At 50.1% G+C, this 19312-nt stretch overlaps 1 protein-coding gene across 1 annotated transcript in view; it reads left to right on the plus strand.

Annotated features, from left to right (window-relative positions):
* The window catches only part of ZCCHC24 (zinc finger CCHC-type containing 24), a 240040-nt gene that overhangs the window by 59374 nt on the left and 161354 nt on the right, over positions 1 to 19312 (plus strand). Inside the window, exon 2 of the mRNA XM_066600352.1 lies at positions 13200 to 13400. Coding sequence (XP_066456449.1) covers positions 13200 to 13400 — 201 coding nt within the window. The remainder of the gene's footprint in view (positions 1 to 13199; positions 13401 to 19312) is intronic.

Here is a 19312-nt window from a genome sequence, read left to right on the forward strand (position 1 = left end):
GGCAAGCACATGTCGACGAAAAACCGTTCCTCAATTCTACATCCCAAAAGATGAAAACACTCCGGATGAACCGGAAGCAAACGGAACACCGATTCGATATCCGTTTTCGCCAATTGAGCCAATCTACCCGCCGACCTCACTAACTGAACAGCGCAATCGAACGACGTGTATGCTACTGCTGCCTCCTCTTTTGAGATGCCATCATTGACCGATCCCCCAGTCGGAAAAGATAAATGATGTATCAAGCGGAACTTCCCGGTTTCCTTTTTAGGTACCAGACCCAAAGGAGACACTCGCAAATTCTCGAAAGGAGGATCATTGAAGGGGCCGGCCATCCGGCCCAACTCCACTTCTTTTTGGACCTTTTCCCTTACCAACTCGATATCGTCTCTTGCCGATTTCAAATTGGAGCATAACATAGTGGCAGGCTGATGTGCATACGGAATTTTGAAGCCTTCCCGAAATCCTGACCTAAGGATTTCTGCTTCCTGTTTCCTGTGGTACTTGTTTAACCACGGATCCAGGTACTGGCTTCTCACTGGGGTTCGCATTTCCGCCGGTGCTACCCACCGCGGGTACCGTCCTTTGTTTACGGAAACAGCGAATTGCGGCATGTTGCCCCCCGCATACCGAGCATTCGTGCCGGAACTTGCAGGTGGCGTAGAATCGACAATGGCCCTCATTGTACAACCAACAGGAGCCATTCGGCCTAGGAGATGCCGCGGGTGGTTGAGATGTCCCTCCCGCGGCTCCCCCGGGAAAGGAAGTCCTGGCTGGACGCTGCGCTAGGATCAGTTGAATCCATACATCAGTGGCCTTTGAGGCCCAACTCGTTTGTGTACCCGACACCCGGCGCCTAAAATCTTCATCATAGCGCCACCACGCTGCACCTCCGTGCAATCGGTACGCGCTATAGATGGTATTCAAATATACCATCATTTCCGGAGCTTTATGTGGCTGATGCTGACATGACACATGCACTAAAACTAAAAAGGCTTGTAACCAGTTTCCAAAAGTTTTTGCGATCTTAGGTTTTTTTATCAGCACCTCGCTCTGACCGCTCTTTATCAACCATCACGTGGTCCGCCGAAAGCAAGGACCATATATCAATATACACACCATTTTTAATTTTATCAACCACGTCATCGGGCAGACCCACCCCTAAAGGGGCAACACCACAAAACAACAAATCAGCATACTGTAAACCATCCGTTGGAAAACTTTCTGCACCCGCTGCCGAGCAAGCACCAACATTCCCACAGGCGGGCCTGCGCCCCCTGGAGCCACACAGGACACTGAAAGCCCCAATTTTGGATCAATCTTGCTCAGCAGCGACTTCAGAACCGACACTAAATCATCCTTCTCCGCACCCGATGCGGGATCCGAAACATTTTTCAAAACATTGCATAGGGTCGACTCACCAATCGGACGGACCTCCGGTGTCGCCAAGGGTGACGCCCTCGCTGTACCGCTCACTCGGTTCCGGCCCATATCGAACGCGGGCTGCCGACCACTCGGCTGCAGAGCCCTCCTTGCGCTATCCGACTGAGAAGTTCCAGGCTGGTCCAGCCCTGACCGATCTTGCGCATGCTCCTGCCACCTACGGCGTTCCCGGACCTTCTGACAAAGGGATGACTGCGGGTCCGACCTCCGTGGCTGCTCCTGGCGCATGTAATACTCGTCCTGGCCGCTGCTCACTACTTCTTCGCTTGACTCGCGCGCCCTGCTGCTCGCACTACGCCCTACGCTTGACATCTCTAGCTGAGCTTGAAACTCCCTATCCTGCCTCAACTGTCTGGCTCGCTCTTTCTGCCTCTGCCTGGCCCCCTGACCCTGTTTTTTTTTTTTTTTTTTGAGATCCTGCGTGTGACCTGACTATGTGGGGGAGGGTAAGCTATGGGTTCTGCTGCAGGGGGGATGTAGTGTGGGTTGATATAACACTGCCTATACTGGCTATCCTGGGCTGTTGGGCGCTGGTACCTGGTGGAGGGGGGCTGACGGCCCTGTAGTGCGGCCATGTGCTGGGTGGCAGGGGCTGCAGTGCTGTGCCGTGGGTCTAGGTGTCCCTAACCGGGTCCCCCTTGAGGGCTGTGTGTCCCCCTACCTGGCCTATTTCCTATAGTGAGGGGAGCTGACCTTGTACCCCTAGCCCCCCCCCCCCCCCTGGATGGTGATATGTGCTGACTTCCCCCTCCCTGCTACTGTCCGAGAGGCTGGAGCTCCCCGGGCTGTATGTTGGGGGGGGGGTTGCGTGGGCCCCTGTGCTCCGTTCTCCCCCTCATGTCCTCTGTCCTCCCTCCCCCCTCCCCCTGCCACATGTTCTCCCTCTGCGCTGCGCTGTCTGTACTGTCTGTGGCCCCGCCTGCGCTGCGCCGCCATCTTGAGGGGACGTGCGGCCTGACCGCGCGCTCCCCTGCTCCTCTCCACTACTCCCGCCGCGCTCACCTCGCTGATGCCAACGATTCCTGCGCCCGGCAGCGCGATGCTGATGCCGATCGGAGCCTGCTGCGACTGCCGACTGCCTTGCCCTTTGCTCCGGACTCCCGGCGGTAAGTGTCCCATACGTCTCTGCTGCTGGCGCTCCCGCCGTACCTCGCGGTTCCGGCGCCGACTTCCGTCTTGCTAGTCCTTCCCTCCTCGGGCCTGCGCTGCCCAGGCTGCTTCTTCCACCTCCCCTCTTCGGCGCTGGGCTTGGGCTTAGCCGCGCGGGGGGCTGCTTTCGTCGGCGCGGTCTCCCTCGGGGCGCATCTTCTGTAGTCGCTGGCTCTTCTCCTGGTCTCCGCAGCTGCTCCTCCTGCCCGACTGGCTTCCTGGCTTCGGCGCTCGTCTTGCAGCTTGCCAGCACCTCTTCTAGCCATCCGGTGCCGTCCTGCATCACCGCTGCTTGGATCATAGAACGTAGGTCCTCCATCTTCTCCCTTCTTTATCCCGCTGCTTGCGTCTTCCACCCGGCTCTACTGTCCTTCTTTTGCCTTTCGCCGGCTTCTTTCTCTCCCAGCTCTTGCCTTCTTTGCTACTGATGCTTTACTTTGTTCTTTCTCCCGCTGCTGCTCCGGATTTCTTCCTCAACTCGTCTGCTTGGCTCTTTTCGTCCTTCTTCTTCCCCTCTTAGGCTGTTTGTGGACTTTTTTCCCGCTCTTACTCCTTCTACTTCCTGTCCTAACTCCTCCCACCTCCACTACCTCTGCTCGCTATTGTATAACCCCCCCACCTTCCTGCCCCCAGTCCCACGCCGCATCGTTACCCACTTTGCGGCATACAAAGAATGGTAGACATAAAAACGAAGAAAAGGAGCAGACTTGGTTTGCGAAAATGATATGAGAGTGGTCCTTGCCAAGGTGAAACCACGCATTTCTGAACTTGTCTCTGAAAGGCAACAGCAAACGTCACATTGATTTGCTGTAAATATTCATTGAGTTCATTGTGTACAACTGATGCACGGTTCATTTTCTACACTGATAAATTACATACATATGTTTTGACTTTGAAAAAAATCATATTTTATTTTTCCAATTCTAAAGGTTTTGGTGAATGCACTTATGGAACTTGCGGGGTTCAGTACCTCCAACAAGGATAAGAACCACTGCTCTAGAGGATCTTTCAATTTCTTGGAATACAGTCATGTTGGAGTCTATTGTTTGCAAAACTTTGATGTTTGGAATACCTAAGGCCTAATTCCCACGGGCGGATTTCCGCCGCGTATCACGCGGCAGAAATCTGCGGTGTTGCTCTGCAACTATTAGGTTCTTTTGAAGCTAATAGCGCAATGCTCATGGTGTAGTCAATGGAAGCCATCCGTCACGCTATCTTCCGCGGTAGCACAACGGAAAATAGCGTGAAAACGCTTCCCCGCCCACCGACGCCCTCGTCATATGACGCGTCCGTCGCGTCATGCGACGCTGTGGGTGTGTCACGTGACACTGCCGGCGCGACATGCGCTGCACTGCGCATGCGCGCCGGCACGGGATGCGGGACATCAGGCAGCGGATCCGGAGGTGAGTGTGGGGTCTCTCGGGGGGGCGCCGTGACTGACTCTACTGCGGAATTCCGCTTGGGGAGCCCGTCACAGCCGTGGGCACTAGGCCTAAAGGTTCCTTAACACAGTGCAACTACTGCCTGAGCAGTCGCTCACACAAGGCAGTGAAGTGTATGAAGAACAATCATTTGTTTGCTTTTACATAGAGCAATAATTGTTCAATACCGATAGTTGTTTGCCCGTGTTATCGTTCATAGGGGAAAATCCACATGCAAATGTGTTTATAGTCGTTCAGTTGCGAACGATCATAACTTTACACCAGATGACTTTTGATCAACTAACGACCACTTTTTTACGTAAGATGAAAACAAACAACTAGTGAGCGAATTATTGCTCAATGCCCTGTTGGTGGCCACATGTACACAAAATGACTATCACCAGAATTTGCGGTTTCCAGTGATTATTTGGTTGATAATTGTCCCTTGTAAAGGTACCTAAGGCCGGCTTCACACGAGCGTGACGGGCTCCGCCGCGGAATATTACGCAGTGAAGCCCGTCACGGCGCCCCCCAGAGACCCCATACTTACCAGCGGAAGATAGCGTGAAGACGCTTCCCCGCCCACTGCCGTCGCGTCATGTGACACGCCCACCGCGTCACATGACGCGGCCGGCCGTGTCACGTGACGCGCCGGCCGCGTCATATGACGCGGCGGCGGTAGGCGGGAAAGCGTTTTCACGCTATCTTCCGCTGTGTTACAGCGGGAGATAGCGTGAACGGACGGCTTCCATTGACTGCAATGGAAGCCGTCAGCGCGTACACCCGCAGCAAATAGAGCATGCTGCGGGTGAGGACGGGAGATTTCACGGTGCGAAATTCCGCTGTGGAATTCCGCATCGTGAGCATTGAGCTATTAGGTTCAATAGAACCTAATAGCAGGGGGCAACGCAGCGGATTTTTGCCGCGAATTTACGCGGCGTAAATCCGTTCGTGGGATGGAGGCCTAAGTGTATGGATTTAATGCTGAAGTGAATGTTGTTCCTGATTTTAAGGCCTGTTTTAAAAGACAGGAATCCATAATTGCTCAGTTACATTTCATACAATAAATAGTACCGATTCGTTGAAGAGAATCTGTCAGCTGCAGCATTCTGTCCAAACTGCAGGCATCATGTTATATAGCAGGAGGAGCTGAGCAGATTGATATATAGTTTTAGGGAGAAAGACTCAGTAGAACTTGTGTTTTATTCATTTATATCTCTACTGAACAGTCCAGTGGGCGGAGCTATCAGTGTTTGACAGCTGTGTGTGTATGGCTGTACATAGAGGGATAGCTGTCAATCACTGATAGCTCCGCCCACTGGACATGTTCGAGCTGACAGACTCCTTTTAATGAATCGCTATGGCAGTTCTTAGTATGAAAGTGAAAACATGAAGAAAGTCTGCACAAAATACACACTACTGGACATTATTTTGATGAACTTTATATTTCAGTGCAATGAAATAATTTTGCTGTGGCCTGCCAATTGTTTGGTCAGATTTCATTTTTTTTTACCTCCCCCTCCCCTAATCCTCTTTATTTGCCAAACACAGGGTGGGTTCATCAAAGTCCTCTAAACATTTTCCACCATGGAAATTGTAGCTCAGCTTTCTGCTGTTTTTTCCCAGGGACTCACTAGATAAAGCTAAAGGGAGTCTGTCAGCTCTAACATGGTGTCCAAACTGCAGGCACCATGTTATAGAGCCGGAGGAGCTGAGCAGACTGATGTATAGTTTTATAGAGAAAGATTCAGTATTTTATCCATTTATATCTCTGCTAGAGATGAGCGAACGTACTCGTCCGAGCTTGATACTCGTTCGAGTATTAGCGTGTTCGAGATGCTCGTTACTCGTAACGAGCACCACGTGATGTTCGGGTTACTTTCACTTTCATCTCTGAGAGGTTAGCGCGCTTTTCTGGCCAATTGAAAGACAGGGAAGGCATTACAACTTCCCCCTGCGACGTTCAAGCCCTATACCACCCCCCTGCAGTGAGTGGCTGGCGAGATCAGGTGTCACCCGAGTATAAAAATCGGCCCCTCCCGCGGCTCGCCTCAGATGCGTTGTGACATAGCTGAGGGAAGGTGCTATCGTGTTGGAGCTGCTGTAGGGAGAGTGTTAGGAGTTAGTGTAGGCTTCAAGAACCCCAACGGTCCTTCTTAGGGCCACATCTAACCGTGTGCAGTAGTGTGGAGGCTGCTTTTTGCAGTGTTGCACTTTTTTTTTTTTGGTATATTGGCCGTGCAGAGCATTGCGCCCTGCAGTAATACTCCAGGGACAGAATTGTGGAAGCAGGGACAGAAGACATATATTATTGATTGAATATACGCAGTGGGTTTTTTCTCCAAAAAATATTGCGCAGAAAATCTATTTGGCCTGCCTGTCACTGTGCTCAGTGTTCTGGGTCAGTGTGTGCTGGGTGTAGTACTTCAACAAAATCATACACAGCCAGCTAAGTGTTACAGCAGGCTTGCGCCAAATTATTTCCTGTCTGTGAAATCACCGCTCTGTTGCAGTTAATAACAGTGCAACACTCTGCAGTTCTGTGACACACTCCAGGGACAGAATTGTGGAGGCAGGGACAGAAGACATATATTATTGATTGAATATACGCGGTGGGCCTTTTCAAAAAAATATTGGGCAAAAAATCTATTTGGCCTGCCTGTCACTGTGCTCAGTGTTCTGGGTCCGTGTGTGCTGGGTGTAGTACTTCAACAAAATCATACGCAGCCAGCTAAGTGTTACAGCAGGCTTGAGCCAAATTATTTCCTGGCTGTGAAATCACCGCTCTGTTGCAGTTAATAACAGTGCAATACTCTGCAGTTCTGTGACACACTCCAGGGACAGAATTGTGGAGGCAGGGACAGAAGACATATATTATTGATTGAATATACGCGGTGGGCCTTTTCAAAAAAATATTGGGCAAAAAATCTATTTGGCCTGCCTGTCACTGTGCTCAGTGTTCTGGATCCGTGTGTGCTGGGTGTAGTACTTCAACAAAATCATACGCAGCCAGCTAAGTGTTACAGCAGGCTTGCGCCAAATTATTTCCTGGCGTTCCGTAAGCGAACTCAGCCTCCAACCACAGGCCAATAAGCGGCACATTTAATTACTGCGTTCTGTTTCTGCATTACTGGTAATACAGCATGCAGAGGGGTAGGGGTAGGCCTAGAGGATGTGGGCGCGGCCGAGGACGCGGAGGCCCTAGTCCGGGTGTGGGCACAGGCCGAGCTCCTGATCCAGGTGTATCGCAGCCGACTGCTGCGGGATTAGGAGAGAGGCACGTTTCTGGCGTCCCCACATTCATAGCACATTTAATGGGTCCACGCGGTAGACCTTTATTAGAAAATGAGCAGTGTGAGCAGGTCCTGTCGTGGATGGCAGAAAGTGCTTTCAGCAACCTATCGTCCACCCACAGTTCTGCGCCGTCCACTGCTGCATATCAGAATCCTCTGGCTGCTGCTCCTCCTTCCTCCCAGCCTCCTCACTCCATGAAAATGAGACATTCTGAGGAGCGGGCAGACTCCCAGGAACTGTTCTCAGGCCCCTGCTCACATTGGGCAGCAGTGGTTCCTCTCCCACCAGAGGAGTTTATCGTGACTGATGCCCAACCATTGCAAAGTTCCCGGGGTCCGGGGGATGAGGCTGGGGACTTCCGGCAACTGTCTCAAGACCTTTCAGTGGGTGAGGAGGCCGATGACGATGAGACACAGTTGTCTATCAGTGAGGTAGTAGTAAGGGCATTAAGTCCGAGGGAGGAGCGCACCGAGGATTCTGAGGAAGAGCAGCAGGACAATGAGGTGACTGACCCCACCTGGTTTGCTACGCCTACTGAGGACAGGTCTTCAGAGGGGGAGGCAAGGGCAGCAGCAGGGCAGGTTGCAAGAGGCAGTGCGGTGGCCAGGGGTAGAGGCAGGGCCAGACCGAATAATCCACCAACTGTTTCCCAAAGCGCCCCCTCGCGCCATGCCACCCTGCAGAGGCCGAGGTGCTCAAAGGTCTGGCAGTTTTTCACTGAGAGTGCAGACGACCGACGAACAGTGGTGTGCAACCTTTGTCGCGCCAAGATCAGCCGGGGAGCCACCACCACCAGCCTCACCACCACCAGCATGCGCAGACATATGATGGCCAAGCACCCCACAAGGTGGGACGAAGGCCGTTCACCGCCTCCGGTTTGCACCGCTGCCTCTCCCCCTGTGCCCCAACCTGCCACTGAGATCCAACCCCGCTCTGAGGACACAGGCACTACCGTCTCCTGGCCTGAACCCACACCCTCACCTCCGCTGTCCTCGGCCCCATCCACCAATGTCTCTCAGCGCACCGTCCAGCCGTCGCTAGCGCAAGTGTTTGAGCGCAAGCGCAAGTACGCCGCCACGCACCCGCACGCTCAAGCGTTAAACATGCACGTAGCCAAATTTATCAGCCTGGAGATGCTGCCGTATAGGGTTGTGGAAACGGAGTCCTTCAAAAGTATGATGGCAGCCCCACGCTACTCAGTTCCCAGTCGCCACTATTTTTCCCGATGTGCCGTCCCAGCCCTGCACGACCATGTCTCCCGCAACATTGTACGCGCCCTCACCAACATGGTTACTGCCAAGGTCCACTTAACAACGGACACGTGGACAAGCACAGGCGGGCAGGGCCACTATATCTCCCTGACGGCACATTGGGTGAATTTAGTGGAGGCTGGGACAGAGTCAGAGCCTGGGACCGCTCACGTCCTACCCACCCCCAGAATTGCGGGCCACAGCTCGGTGGTGGTATCTGCGGTGGTGTATGCTTCCTCCACTAAACCACCCTCCTCCTCCTCCTCCAACGCAACCTCTGTCTCGCAATCAAGATGTGTCAGCAGCAGCAGGTCGCCAGCAGTCGGTGTCGCGCGGCGTGGCAGCACAGCGGTGGGCAAGCGTCAGCAGGCCGTGCTGAAACTACTCAGCTTAGGAGAGATGAGGCACATGGCCCACGAACTGCTGCAGGGTCTGACAGAGCAGACCGACCGCTGGCTTGCGCCACTGAGCCTCCAACCGGGCATGGTCGTGTGTGACAACGGCCGTAACCTGGTGGCGGCTCTGCAGCTCGGCAGCCTCACGCACGTGCCATGCCTGGCCCACGTCTATAATTTGGTGGTTCAGCGCTTTCTGAAAAGCTACCCACGCTTGTCAGACCTGCTCGGAAAGGTGCGCCGGCTCTGCGCACATTTCCGCAAGTCCCACACGGACGCTGCCACCCTGCGGACCCTGCAACATCGGTTTAATCTGCCAGTGCACCGACTGATGTGCGACGTGCCCACATGGTGGAACTCTACGCTCCACATGTTGGCCAGGCTCTATGAGCAGCGTAGAGCTATAGTGGAATACCAACTCCAACATGGGCGGTGCAGTGGGAGTCAGCCTCCTCAATTCTTTTCAGAAGAGTGGGCCTGGTTGGCAGACATCTGCCAGGTCATTGGAAAGGTTGAGGAGTCTACCCAGGTGGTGAGCGGCGATGCTGCAATCATTAGCGTCACCATTCCTCTGCTATGCCTCTTTAGAAGTTCCCTGCAAAGCATAAAGGCAGACGCTTTGCGCTCGGAAACAGAGCCGGGGGAAGACAGTATGTCGCTGGATAGTCAGAGCACCCTCCTGTCTATATCTCAGCGCGGTGAGGAGGAGGAAGAAGATGAGGAGGAGGGGGAAGAGACCGCTTGGCCCACTGGTGAGGGTACACATGCTTCTGGCCTGTCATCCTTTCAGCGTGTATGGCCTGAGGAGGAGGAGGAGGATCCTGAAAGTGATCTTCCTAGTGAGGACAGTCATGTGTTGCGTACAGGTACCCTGGCACACATGGCTGACTTCATGTTAGGATGCCTTTCTCGTGACCCTCGCGTTACACGCATTCTGGCCACTACGGATTACTGGGTGTACACACTGCTCGACCCACGGTATAAGGAGAACCTTTCCACTCTCATACCCGAAGAGGAAAGGGGTTCGAGAGTGTTGCTATACCACAGGACCCTGGCGGACAAACTGATGGTAAAATTCCCATCCGACAGCGCTAGTGGCCGAAGGCGCAGTTCCGAGGGCCAGGTAGCAGGGGAGGCGCGGAGATCAGGCAGCATGTACAGCACATGCAGGGCATCACTCTTTAAGGCCCTTGACTGCTTTATGGCTCCCCAGCAAGACTGTGTCACCGCTCCCCAGTCACGGCTGAGTCGGCGGGAGCACTGTAAAAGGATGGTGAGGGAGTACGTAGCCGATCGCACGACCGTCCTCGGTGACGCCTCTGCCCCCTACAACTACTGGGTGTCGAAGCTGGACACGTGGCCTGAACTCGCGCTGTATGCCCTGGAGGTGCTTGCTTATCCTGCGGCTAGCGTCTTGTCAGAGAGGGTGTTTAGTGCGGCTGGGGGAATCATCACAGATAAGCATACCCGCCTGTCAACCGACAGTGCCAACAGGCTAACACTCATCAAGATGAACAAAGCCTGGATTTCCCCAGACTTCTCTTCTCCACCAGCGGACAGCAGCGAAACCTAAGCAATACGTAGGCTGCACCCGCGGATGGAAGCATCGTTCTGTATCCCCATCAAAAACGGGGACCTTTTTGCTTCCTCAATCTGTGTATAATATTCCTCCTCCTCCTCCTCCTGCTCCTCCTCCTGAAACCTCACGTAATCACGCCGAACGGGCAATTTTTCTTAGGCCCACAAGGCTCAGTCATATAATTTTTCTAAACAATTTTTATACGTTTCAATGCTCATTAAAGCGTTGAAACTTTCACCTCAACCAATTTTTATTTTAACTGGGCTACCTCCTGGCCTAGTTACCAATTAAGCCACATTAACAAAAGCGATTAATGGGTTTCACCTGCCCTCTTGGTTGGGCATGGGCAATTTTTCAGAGGTACATTAGTACTGTTGATACACCAATTTTTGAGGGCCCTCGCCTATAGTGTAATCAAATAAATTTTTAGCCCACCTGCATTACAGCTGACGTTACATCAGCTGTGTTGGGCACTGCAATGGGATGTATTTATGTACCGCCGGTGGCTTCCTGGCACCCACCCATGCTGTGGGTCCACAGGGAGTTGTAAATGCATCTGTGTCCACTTCTAAAGAACCCCAGTCTGACTGGGGCATGCAGTTTGGGCCGAAGCCCACCTGCATTAAACATGACATTATTACCTCAGCTGTGATGGGCAATGCAATGGGATATTTTTAGGTACCGCCGATGGGTTCCAGGGAGCCACCCATGCTGTGGGTCCACACGGAGTTGTAACTACATGTGTCCACTTCTAAAGAACCCCAGTCTGACTGGGGCATGCAGTGTGGGCCGAAGCCCACCTGCATTTCATCTGACGTTAGCTCTGCTGTCCAGGGCACTGCAATGGGATACATTTATGTACAGCGGGTGGGTTCCAGGGAGCCACCCATGCTGTGGGTGCACACGGAATTCCCATTGCGGAGTTGGGGATTCCCAGTTGTACCTGCCTGTGACTATTTATTTAAAAAAACGCGGTCTGAGTGGGGCATGCAGACACCTTGACAGAATGAATAGTGTGTGGCACATAGGTTCCCCATTGCTATGCCCATGTGTGCAGCTCCAGATGGAGGTGGCACAGGATTGGATTTCTCATTGCTTCTGTACAGCATTGTGGGCTATCGCCCCGCCCCTTTTAAAGAGGGTCGCTGCCTAGCCGTGCCAACCCTCTGCAGTGTGTGCCTGCGGTTCCTCTGGCAGACGCACTTATAAATAGACATGAGGGTGGCGTGGCATGAGGGCAGCTGAAGGCTGGGCAGGGACAGTTTGGTGTGCGCTGTGGACACTGGGTCGTGGGGGGGGGGTGGTTAGTCAGCATGTAACCCAGGAGAAGTGGCAGCGGAGTGTCATGCAGGCAGTGATTGTGCTTTGTTGGAGGTAGTGTGGTGCTTAGCTAAGGTATCCATTGCTAATGAGGGCTTTTCAGAAGTAAAAGTTGTTGGGGGGGGGGGGGCCCACTCTTGCCGCTATTGTGGCTTAATAGTGGGACCTGTGAACTTGAGATGTAGCCCAACATGTTGCCCCTCGCCTGCCCTATCCGTTGCTGTGTCGTTCCCATCACTTTCTTGAATTGCCCAGATTTTCACAAATGAATGCCTTAGTGAGCATCGGCGATATACAAAAATGCTTGGGTCGCCCATTGACTTCAATGGGGTTCGTTATTCGAAACGAACCCTCGAGCATCGCGAAAAGTTCGTCTCGAGTAACGAGGACCCGAGCATTTTGGTGCTCGCTCATCTCTAATCTCTGCTCATTCTGAGCTGAACAGTCCAGTGGGAAAGCTATCAGTGATTGACAGCTATCTGTGTATGTATAGTCACATACAGCTTTGAGTCACCTATAGGACCGCCCAATGGACCTCTAAGCCCAGAATAAGCAGAGATTTAAAAATCTCTGAATATTTCGCCATAAAACTATATATCAATTCATTTTGTAACCTGCTGTCAGCAGTTTAGAAGGCATGTTGTATCTGACAGGTTCCCTTTAAGGATGTGCACAGTTACTTCATGTAATTTTATCATCAACGTCAATAGGATCAGATTATCAAAGTCATTTTAAACAAGTATCGCTTAGGCAATACTTGTGTTAAAAGGAGGACACACTTTTATGAATAATGCAAATTTGTTTGGTGAGCACCTATTGACTTGAAAACATGGAGTAAGCTTTCCAACTGATAGGACACTTTTCCCTTTGCTCCCTTTGCTTCTTACTTAAAGGGGGTTTCCAGGGAAATACTATTGATAACCTATCCTCAGGAGAGGTCATCAATAGTTAATTAGCTGGGGTCCACTGCTCAGGACCCCAAGTGATCGGTCACCTGCTGTCAGGGCTGCTACACAAAGGGGTATCGAGCAGGAGCTCTGGCTCCCATCCCTGTGTAGTAGCCGATGCTTGTAAGTGCACGCTGGGGTCTCATTAAAATCACTGACAGCTGCACGTGCAAGCACTGACCACTACATAAGGGTTGGTGCAGCAGCTTCCATTCCGACCCGTGTATTGTGGCACTGACAGTGGGCGCCCAAATAGCTGATCGGCCAGGGTCCCCAGTGGTGGACATCAGGATACGTTTAATTATTGCCATAAATAACGTTAAGAGAATCTCTAGAATGTAGAAAATGTATCCACACATGTATCCTCGAACATCTTAATTAGTCTTGTATGTCTCACACAGGCACTGGGAAGTAGCCTTTATAAAAATGCTTCTCCTTATGGATCCTTGAACAACATTGTGGATGGGCTGAGCTCCCTAACGGAACATTTCTCAGAAATATCGCTCAACTCGGAGAACAGGAAACCAAGCAAGAGGCCCCCTCCAAACTATTTGTGTCACCTCTGCTTCAACAAAGGTCACTATATAAAGGACTGTCCACAGGTAGGTGGCTTCTATATTCCTATCACTTGGGACATGCTGTATTACAAATTTTTGATATTATGGTCGAAAAAAACCTTTCTATTCTAATCTGGACTTACTGGGGAGAACGTATTGAGGCAGGAAAAAAAGTCACTAATTTTGATGCATGACATATTTGCATAAAAGATTGTTATTTTAGAGGGTTTCTGGCTAGTTTTGTTGCTTTTAGAAAAGATGGGAGGCGCCATGGCCTTTCAGCTTACTCCAGAAACTGGCATAAATTAAGGTACAAATCTACGCCAGCTCATAGCTGATAGATTTGTTTTTCTTGCGCACATAGGGAATATTTCACTAACTATTGTATGCTGCTGTTGACTATTGTATGCTGTTACAAAAGTTGCTGTTTTGGTGCAAACAATAAAATTCTGACTTTTAGGGCTTTTACACTGGGCCCTGCCACTTTTTCAAGAAGTGGGTGGACCAAGCTATAGGTGGCGTAAAATGTACTTTATCAACAATAAAAGAAAGAAGAGGAGCAGATCTACGAAAACTGTAAAAAAAAAAGTGTTTGTGCTGTGCTGCGATTGGTTGCTCTGGGCACCAAAAATGCTTTTTTCTCTTAGACAGTTTTCATAAATCCTCCAATGTTTCTAGCAAATCACAGGGGCATTTTCTTGCTTACATTAAAGTAAATTTGATGGGTTGTGCAATGCGAACTGGTATACAAAAAATATACAGTTATGCACCACTGTGCTTTTTGTGTTTTTTCTGCAGTAGTGTTCTTGTCACATTATAGGTATCAAAAGTGAAAGTGGAAGTAGAACTACAGAAGTCGGCAGTCATGTGACCGCCGTGATCCCCTGCTACAGCAGAGCTGCAAGGTAACCAACATACCCTGATCAGCTCTGCCAGTGACTATTGTCACTATAGGGAATGTTTTTCCCTGTATGTGGGGCTCCTATGGATCCCCAACTACAGTGGGAAAGTGTCAAATAAAAAAACATGTGAATGTCCGCCAGAGGTCTTATATGACGTCATGGGGAACATAGATAGTAAAAAATATAATTACATACCTAAGTAAAAAAAAAAATTAAAGAATGAAAAAAAATATATACATAAGGACTCATGCCCACGGGGTTTTTGGGGGGCGCTGTGGCAGACTCCGCTGTCATATTTCGCTGGCGGAGTCCGTCACGGCGCCCCCCAAAACCCCCATACTCACCACTTCGGATCCGCTGTATGTGTCCCACCTGGTGGGTCGGCACACATGCGCAGTACAGCGCGTGACGCTCTGGCAGTTGCGGATGATGCGGCCAGCGGTGGGCGCGGACGCGTATTCATGCAATACTTTCGCTGTACTACAGCGGAAGTATAGTGTAAGGGCCGGCTTCCATTGACTGCAATTTCCGCAGCAAATAGAGCATGCCTCGTTTTCTTTCATACTGCAGAATTCCAATTCCTGTGGAATTCAATAGAACCTAATAGCTGCAGGATATCGCCGCGGATTTCCGCTGCATAAAATGCTGCAATAATCCGGCCATGGACATTAGCCCTAAGATAGAAAATAACCCAAAGCCGACGCCAACCAAAACCGTCACCTTATGCACCCTGTAATCCCAAACCATACATATTATATTTCAAAACGTCCGAAGCAAAATGAGGAACCCATTTCCATACTTTAGTTTAGCGTAAATATACTAATTAAAAAATAACTATAAATGTTAACAATAAATTTTTATTTTTTTTCTAGCTTTTTACCCCCAATAAAACTAAAAAAGTTTTTAAAAAAGTCAGTGAAAAACATATTAAAAAACAGCCCTATATTTCACAGGAAAAAGCAGCATAAATAATTTTGCCATCTGAAGGAAAAAAAATAGAGCAGTTAAACCACCACATGGGTAAAATCCCTACAAATTTCCGGTGCTTAAAGGGGTTGTCCCACAAAATAAAGTAAAGTTAAACACTTCTGTATGCGCAGACCAGCTGTGCGGCATGAGCACGCTGGAGCGGCCACTTCAACGGGACAGAAGAGGCAGACTGCGCAAGCGCGTCTAATCGAGCCAGGAGAAGGATTTGGTCGGCGCCAGGGAGACGGGGACGCCACCACAGGGGGGGGACCCCCTGTAGGTAAGTATAAAACTTCTGTATAGCCAATATTTAATGCACGATGTATATTACAAAGTGCATGTATATGGCCATACAGAAGTGTTTAACTTTACTTTATTTTGCGGGACAACCCCTTTAAGGTACAAAACAGCCAGATCCTTAAGGCGTTAAAACAGTATTAAAACAACAGCAGTAAGTAAAACTGAACAGCGTCAGTACAGTAGTTGACTGCTGCACCTCAAGAACCCCACAACGATGTTATACACACTACTGACCTGCCATAAAAAGTACTTACATCACATAATACACACTTGTTAAGGCCACATAATTTAATAAGTAAATATTGTCATGAGTATAAAAAGAGGCAAAATGTTGCAATGCAACATTGTTTGATCTAAAGAGTACTGTGTTTCCCCAAAAATAAGACACTGTCTTATATTAATATTTGCTCCAAAAGAGGCACAGTGTCTTATTTTCAGGGGAAGAGGGGCCTTATATTCACCTGCTCCGCGGCGTCCTGATGCCTCCCGATGGTCCTTAGCGGCGCTGCGGCAAACTGCGTCCTCCCCGTCTGACATCTGAGCTTCTTCCTGGTGACGGGGCTCTGAATACCCCGCCTCCAGCAAAGCGGGCGCTGTGATTGGCTAATTGAGCCCCAGTCAGCCGATCACAGCCGGTGCTTGATGAGCCAATCAAAGCCACTCAGTGAATGACATCATGCCACGGATCAGATGAGTAAATTTTTTTTTCTAATGCAGGTTAGCTAGGCCTTATATTTTAAGCCTCCCCATGAAAACTGGGGTAGGTCTTATTATCCAGGTAGGTCCTATTTTGGGGGAAACGCAGTACTACAAGTGCAAGGATGGCCCACCCACAAAAGCAGATGGCACAACAAAGTACAAGTAAAGTACTAGGGGACCAAATACAACCCCCAATATACAACACATGGAGAAGGCATAACCCGATCAGGAGCGGTTAGTAGGGGAAAAGGGGAGTAGTCTGTGTGTGCATATAGAACAAAATATGCAAATAACTCTATTTTACACAGCTGTGATGTAGGATTGCGGCAGGTACTCAGTCGCTGCATGTTAGAATTACAAGTGCGCATGTGCCAAAGACGTGTAAAATGCTTAGATCTTTATTGTATGCATCGCTAGGGGCCCATCAACATGAAGAAATTCACACACTTGTGCATATGGTTCCAAGGGAGCAGAAAGCTAGTTGCTGGGTGACGCTATCAACACACATGGACTGCATGACAGTCTTACGTTACTAATATTAGTGATCGAGTGTTACAAAGAGGGAGGCTCCCAATATAAAAGTCATGTATACATGCTCCAGTTATACCATGGAACCAAAATTTCTGATACCACATATAGTCCCTCAAATATATGAGTTCACCCTGGCCAGAACGTCCAAACTACAGAAGTACTACAAAGTTGCAGAAACTCCTATAATACCTTCTACTAATACTAATCAGGTGCGACCTGTCACGTTTGTCCTGGACTACTGACAAAACTATGGGGTGATTTGGTACCGGAGCAGTCAGGACGGACATGTAAGCTTGCTACTAGGTGGCTAAATGCAGAAGCAGACAGAACCAAGGGGTAACCATCAGAGCGGGGCACTCAAAACCCCTCTGACAGAACCTGCATCGATGCAGAGCACCCGTCCCGAAAGGGACTACCCCACTACTTGCATGCAGTCCATAGTCAGAAGCTAACCAAAGTACAGAAACCGGGGACAAACAGTAACTGACAACAAATTAAGGACAAGAATACACAGGATATGAACCAAACAGGAGCAGAGGGGACAAACCAGAAGACAAGAACCAGACAACAGACAGGTAAACTGAGGGTGCTGACTTGACCAGAAATACTGAAATACAACTGCCACTTCCAGCCAGCAGAAAGAGCTGTGTTATATAGGGAAAGGGGAGAGCTGATTGGCTGACAGAGCTGTCAATCACCAGCCACTACCTCAGCTAACAGCTACAAGACTAATTAACCTTAACTAGTCAGGACAGGAGATATTAACACCAGCTAGCAGGGGTAGAAACAACTGCAGTAAAGATGTGCTGGCAGTGACGTGACACAACCTTTCCCCATCAAACTAAAGGACATTATAAAGCACTGCAAGAAAGACATCACCCAAAAGAAGAAATTTAAGTTTTAGAGGGACAAGACAGACTTTCAGAGGGAAAGCCTGTAAATGGACACACAAGGGCAATGTTAAACAAATGGTTCAAACAGGGGGCAATGGCACCGTGAGCATGGTCGGACCATCCTCTAGTGATTTTTTTATCCACAGATGCCAGCGACATCGAAGAAAAAACAGAAGAGGAATCCGCAAACAGAAGATTGAGGAGCCAAAAATACAGAAACCCGCCCCCACCAAATACCCGTCCCAAACGGAAATAGAGATGATACTGATCACTGAGGGCCAAACTATACAATATCAGGGCTCAGTCAGACGGGCGTTTTTTCGCGCGATTTGCGCATGCACATGCGTCCGGCGATTTTATAAAACCATTGCTTTGCAATGGTATCGGACACATGAGCGCTTTTTATGCGCTCGTCCGATAAATTATAGAACAGAAATCGCAGATCACACCTATCTGCGATCTGCGATTCCTGTTCTCTTCTCTATATGCGCTCAATGGGGCCGGCGGCAGCAGCGCCGACCCCATTGAGAACATATAGTAGACAAATCATTCTCCTCTGCCACAGCTGTGGCAGAGAAGAATGATGTTTGCCCATTGAATTCAATGGAGCCGGCAATACAGCCGGCTCCATTGAAAGCAATGGGCTGCCGGCGAGCGCGGGATGCATTTTCGGGAAGGGCTTTAAAATATAAGCCCTTCCCTGCAATTCATCCAGAAATGTGTAAAAACAAAAAATATATATATACTCACCTGGTCCCGGCAGACGGAGTTCAGCCGCGGCCAGCGGCAGTTCTCCTGAACTGTTCTGAGTAGTATTCAGCAGCCGGGGATTTAAAATCCCCGCCTGCTGAATGAGCTGCCTCTGATTGGTCACAGCCTCACCAATCAGAGGCAGCTCTCAGCTGAATGACAGCTGAGAGCTGCCACTGATTGGTCCCTGCACTGAGCCAATCAGAGGCAGCACTCACTCACCCATTCATGAATTCATGAATGGGTAAGTGAGAGCTGCCTCTGATTGGTGAGGCTGTGACCAATCAGAGGCAGCTCATTCAGCAGGCGGGGATTTTAAATCCCCGGCTGCTGAATACTACTCAGAGCAGTTCAGGAGAACTGCCGCCGGCCGCGGCTGAACTCCGTCTGCCGGGACCAGGTGAGTATATATATTTTTTTTATTTTTACACATTTCTGGATGAATTGCAGGAAAGGGCTTATATATTTAAAGGGGTTGTCCCGCGGCAGCAAGTGGGTCTATACACTTCTGTATGGCCATATTAATGCACTTTGTAATGTACATTGTGCATTAATTATGAGCCATACAGAAGTTATAAGAAGTTTTTCACTTACCTGCTCCGTTGCTGGCGTCCTCGTTTCCATGGAGCCCGCCTAATTTTCGGCGTCTAATGGCCAAATTAGCCACGCTTGCGCAGTCCGGGTCTTCTTCTTTTCTGAATGGGGCCGCTCGTGCAGGATGCCGACTCCGTGTAGCTCCGCCCCGTCACGTGCCGATTCCAGCCAATCAGGAGGCTGGAATCGGCAATGGACCGCACAGAAGCCCTGCGGTCCACCGAGGGAGAAGATCCCGGCGGCCATCTTCAGCCGGTAAGTAAGAAGTCACCGGAGCGCGGGGATTCAGGTAAGTGCTGTGCGGATTTTTCTTTAGGTC

The sequence above is a fragment of the Eleutherodactylus coqui genome, chromosome 4 (assembly GCF_035609145.1).
Source record: "Eleutherodactylus coqui strain aEleCoq1 chromosome 4, aEleCoq1.hap1, whole genome shotgun sequence".
NCBI lineage: Eukaryota > Metazoa > Chordata > Amphibia > Anura > Eleutherodactylidae > Eleutherodactylus > Eleutherodactylus coqui.